General features: G+C 37.1%; 1 protein-coding gene across 2 annotated transcripts; it reads right to left on the reverse strand.

Moving 5' to 3' along the window:
* Positions 1 to 398: 398 nt before the first annotated feature.
* On the reverse strand, positions 399 to 4,513 carry LOC129352526 (glucosidase 2 subunit beta-like). Of its 2 annotated transcripts, none has more exons than XM_055021562.1 (17): positions 4,448 to 4,513; positions 4,022 to 4,144; positions 3,799 to 3,915; positions 3,618 to 3,713; positions 3,482 to 3,539; positions 3,272 to 3,389; positions 2,797 to 2,926; positions 2,556 to 2,640; positions 2,141 to 2,219; positions 1,937 to 2,020; positions 1,689 to 1,856; positions 1,510 to 1,603; positions 1,210 to 1,279; positions 971 to 1,060; positions 814 to 888; positions 636 to 735; positions 399 to 545 (listed from the first exon to the last, which is right to left on the reverse strand). In XM_055021562.1, the coding sequence occupies exons 2-17, from the start codon at positions 4,125 to 4,127 to the stop codon at positions 399 to 401; spliced, it is 1,617 nt and encodes a 538-aa protein (XP_054877537.1). In that variant the 5' UTR covers positions 4,128 to 4,144; positions 4,448 to 4,513. The 2 variants fall into 2 exon arrangements, with proteins under 2 accessions (XP_054877537.1, XP_054877536.1); XM_055021561.1 differs by having other exon boundaries at positions 4,357 to 4,474.
* Between the last annotated feature and the right edge of the window lie 828 nt (positions 4,514 to 5,341).

Consider the following 5,341-nt stretch of genomic DNA (forward strand, 5'->3'; position numbering starts at 1 on the left):
TGCATCTTTGAAATTAAGCAAACCAAATAAAAAATAATAATTCAGATACAAGAAAAAAATGTCTGTGGTGTAAATGCTATCTTGCAACCTTACAGTATATTACTTTACCAGGTCAAAGTACATACACTCTGATATATGATATTAAAACTAAAGATAATTGTTGCTGGTAAAGGACACAGAAACCATTATATCACAATTGATAATATTCCTTTGGGCTTTAATGTAATCCCTCGCCATATATAAAATTGTTATCTTCTTATGCTCTAAGATCCACTTATTTAAATAATCTAGGACTTAAAAATGTGACCACTATAACAACTTGCAAGTTTATATATAGATACCAATCAATAAGGCATCCACGACCACTGGAAATATAAAATACTTACAGCTAAAGAGCTCTAGAGCTCCTCATGGTCAGGATGTCCTGAATCAGAGCTTGTGGGGTCCTGGCAGATAGCAGGGCTGGTGAACTCCATGAGATATTCACATCGACTCGGCTCTGATGTCGATGTCACAACAGTTTCCTTTCCACATGTTAACTTAACCTAATATTGTACAAAAGCTGTTACTTTTAGTTTTGATTATTGAAAAAAATAAATAAACACGGAGATTGTCAAATGCTGCCTCAGACTTACAGTGGTGGATCTGTTGGGGCCTTGCCAACACCCAGTTCCATGTTCGTACTTCATCGCAGAGTAGATGTTATCCTCAGGACCTGCCCATTTACCCCATGTTCTATGTGAAAGAAACAGAACATATTGAATAAAACAAGTAAATCAACTTCAACTGCAAACCACAAATTTTCATCCTTACCCTAAATTAGTCTCTGATCCACCAAATTTGGGTTTCTGCGACACTCTGTTAAAGGGACAAAGTCTGTAGACATACCTGTGAGAAAAAGATATGTAGTCATTCAGAGATTAATTTATTACATTTGGAAAACATTTAAAAAGATTAAGTATTCACTTACTCGCCAGTGGTCAGTTCATAACACTGGCTGTAGAGGTAAGCAAACTCAGAACTGGGTCCAAAGTCAAAAGAGATTTCCTTCTCAAGGTTTCTGGAAACAAAACAACTCCAGGTTTTAGTTTGCAACTCCCAACACATTCCTGGGGCTCCAAAAGCCCCAGTAAGGGGTGAGTGAAGAGGAATTTTGATGAGAAAAATTAACAACATTGGCCAAAAAGACCTTTTCATATTCAAACGTACCTGATCTGATCTTCCACCTCCCGCAGAGCCTTTTCTGCCTCATTGAACTCATCCCTGGCTTTCTGAGCAGCTGAAATTAAAACAGATGTTTACACTGAATTTAGCAACACATAAAAAGTCTTATTAATCAGATGTGAGGAGAGAGCACCGATGCATGTAAAAGTTTCCAAACATTAATTCTCCAGAACTTTTGAGATCCAAGTTTTAAGGTCTTGAAGACCAAGCAGAAATCATAATTAGAAAAGTTTTACCACAACAAATCACTAGTCATTGCAGGACTGCTGGGTTGCAAACACGTACCATCAATGAGAGTCTGTGTTTCTTGGTCGTAGGGTGGCATAGCGCCCTCTTCATCATCCTCCTTCTTGTCATCGGTTCGCGACGTTGGAGGGGGCTGAAACCAAACCAAATTGAAGTGATGAATTACACAAACCTGGGATTTGCCAAGTTTAAGTTTCACTGAGAATCAAAATGTTTACCTTATAATCTCCTTCATCCATATCTTCATCGTCTTCATCCATATCTTCATCATCGTCGTCTTCCTCTGGGATGTCCTCATCAGGGTAGTTTTCAGAGTCATTGTCAGAGGATGTGTCTCGGGTTTCCTCTTGTGTGGTTTCCCCGGGTGGAGGGACGTCTGCAGTGGACTGATCCCAACAGATAAACATTTAGCTGCAGCAACAATGTTTTACAAATATCTATTAACCACAATTTTGAATTTTCTCACCTCAGAAACATATTTTTCTTTAATATTATTCCAGACAGTCTCAAATGCTCCTGTGTCCACTTTGTCCACACCACCTAACAAAACCTAAAAAGTTATAAAAAAAACAAAAAAAAAAAAAACAATACATATTTACCAGCTCTTGTAATACTTGAGTTTAAGTTTGGTTTAGCAACACTGATCTAGAAGTAATAGCCAGAGTTGTACCTGAGCTTCTGCTTCTGTGAATAATGCATCAGAATCTGGATCAAGCTCAGAATGAGACTGAAGTTCAACCACTGACACACTTAAAAAAAAAAAAAAAAAAAAAAAAACAGAAAAAGGAACATTAATTTACAAAACAAAAAAAAAAAGAAATCATTCAACAATCTGCCAAGGCCTACAGGTAAGACATTTAATCATTTTATTAAAACCTGGATGTCATATCCAAAAGGATGTGCTGGTTAAAAAAATGAAGTGATATGTAGTAAAGAGAAATATTGCAAAACAAGTTAAAGCAACACTAAATACAAGCAAATAGACTTGGTACTTTTCCAAACTTAAATGGATGTAATCTTAGTCTCTAAATAATGTTTTAATTTCTTACAATTGCTGAGTATTTTCCAATGTAAGCAATACTCACAAGCCATCGTCATCATCATCCAGTTCAAGAAATACGTCGGCCATCCTAGCCATGTCTTTCTCCATACGAATGACAGCTTTTTGATCTGAAATAAAAGCCACATTTACATTTGTCTCATCTGTGACTGTGTTTGCCACAATTTGATTGTTGAGGAAGAACAGGTTGAACATTGAAAGAAAATCAGAGGTTTCAAAGGGGTCTTATGCTTTACAGACACCAGGTGGCGTTAGTCTTAATTTACCTTCCCAAGCCTTCAGATGGCGCTCTTTCGCTTCTTTCTCTGGTTGCTCTGCAGTCTCCTTAACTGTTCTCAGTGCTTCAACCTTTGCTTCCAGGTCTTTCTTACTGTTCTGTATATCTCCAAGTTTACTCTGTTGGAACAAAATTAAATAGCCAATTCAGTCCAAATAAAATCTGAATCAAGAATTGTATTTTACAGCTTCAAATATTCACTTTACCTAAAAAAATTACATTTTAAGAAAACCTTTCTGAAATAGGCCTGGGTTTATGACTTTAAGAGCAGAACAGAAACAAGACTAGTAATGAAAACTAAGGACATTTCCACACTTTCCCAAACTCTATATAAACCTTGTATTCTATTGTTTGTACAAATGTTGCATGGATTACATAAAAACAAGCCATAAAATTATCTAACAGAATTTACAATATTAATCCTGCACGGACTAGATTCAGAGCTTTTTTTTTTCTCTCCAGACCTTCTTGTCCTCTAGTCCCTGTTTGGCCTCCTGGATAAGCTGTTTTTTAAACATAAAGCCTTCTTTTGCGATTTCTGCTATCTTCTGCAGTTCTTCCTTCTCTTTGCGACCCAACTCCCTGAAAAACACACAAGTAATGTCAAACATAACACCAAGACATTTCCTTTTGTAATTTCTGAGCAACTTCTTGTAACAATAGAAAATACATGCCTGCAGGTGTTTTGACAGTCAACACCACTGTTGTACTCATCAGTAGTGTCACAGCAATCTAAAGGGAAAATGTAAGTGTGAAGAAGCTATCAAATATTTTTCTAAAGGTGTATTTGAACCTGGACAAAATGCATACCACATATTCCATCATTGACGCGGGAGGAAGGGATGAAGGCTGGTCTAAAACCTGCATTAGTACAGTGGAAGTTGCCATTGGGGCAAGCAGCAGTACCTGGGAGGGATAAACATCTTGAATTAGAATCATTGTACTTTAAAACCACAACTGAATAATTCTCCAGAAAGGAGGATGTACACACCTGGCTCATCAGAACCATCCACACAGTCACAGTAGTCGTCATTTACTCTGTCAAAGGGAATAGTTCGGGATCCATCCAGACATGTAAAAGGTTTGTCCTCTTCATAAAACTGGCGTTCTGTTGTTCATCAAAACAGACAGGAAATGACTTAGACCTCCCCAGATTCAAATGATCTAATTGAATTACTATTTAATTCATCATAAGTCAGGTTAAGAACGCTTACTTGACAAGGGGACACCGCGGGGACGTTGGACCTCCGCAGACATGGCTCCGCCGATCAGAACCAACAGCACGAACTGACCGAACATCATCATGGTCAACCTCTGCATTAATGACCCAACAGTGCCTATAGAAACACACAATTGTACATTAGTGAAATTTGCAGCTTTTACTCCTGGGGAGCAAAACCATGTCTTGGGAGAAGCTAGAGGTTCGTAGCTACTAGCTAGTGCAGTGAAAACAATGCTAACTAGCAAATTGTGCTAATAGCTTTGCTAAACGGCAAACAGCAAATTCAAAATAAAATCTATGCAGTGACAATTATATAAACTTAAATACCTGAAGTGTGAACAAGGTAGCAAAATAGAAAGGAGGAAAATGTATTTTTATCGGTGCCGATGCCTAAGCATTGTCTGGTGGAATAACCTACTTCCGTATAGAGGTACAACCGTTCTTGTCCCCGTTCCGACGTTTTGCAATCTGATTGGACAAGAAATTCTCTTCTTCTTTTGTGATTGGTGTAGAGAAGGAAATCCGTGACACGTGAAGACGACATTCTTCTTTTGATTGGCGGACAGCAAGAGGACGACATTTCATTGTAACGAAGATTCTAAACTCCGACAGCAATGGGTCTCAGTTTTACGATTGATCAAAGATTCTTAAGACTTTAAAAGTATGTCAGTGCGTTGCACGGGATCATTGTCATACCATTGCCACTGGAGTAGACGCTCCAGTTTCCTGTTGTGATTGGTGGAGAGCTGGAGAAACGTCACACTAGTCTTGAGGAGAAGTGCAGCCATCTCATGCCAGCTCAGCTTTTTTTGTTTTTAACACATTTACATGGAAAGTTAATGCTGAGAAGCCAACACATATCAATTTTAAATGTAAACTTTAAAGCAATTTTAAATATTGACTACATTTTTTAAAGGGTTTTGAGCTTAAGTTTCCTCTAACCTCATTTGTAGATTTAGTTTTAAGCTTTCATGTACATCCTTGTTTTTTTATTTCATTTTATTTATGTTCTATTCAGGTATATTTAATTACATATAATGTCACACAAATGTTATATTACTAAGGATTATATTTACATTTACTAATATTTAACACCAGATGGGAATAGCTTCTCAACAAATAAGCAATTTTGCCCCAGAGAAGTATATTCTAATTTATTCCTTTAAATTGTCCTTCTCTTAGTATTACATCTATTCTCCCAATAGATGTAGATCATCTCTAGGAACTAATGATTTGCAATGAACAACGTGCTGTCCTTGTACATACTTAAAATTTTATATAAACATCTAAAGCAGTCAGTCTGAAAGATGAT

Source organism: Poeciliopsis prolifica, unplaced genomic scaffold (genome assembly GCF_027474105.1).
Source record: "Poeciliopsis prolifica strain line A6 unplaced genomic scaffold, Auburn_PproV2 SCAFFOLD077, whole genome shotgun sequence".
NCBI lineage: Eukaryota > Metazoa > Chordata > Actinopteri > Cyprinodontiformes > Poeciliidae > Poeciliopsis > Poeciliopsis prolifica.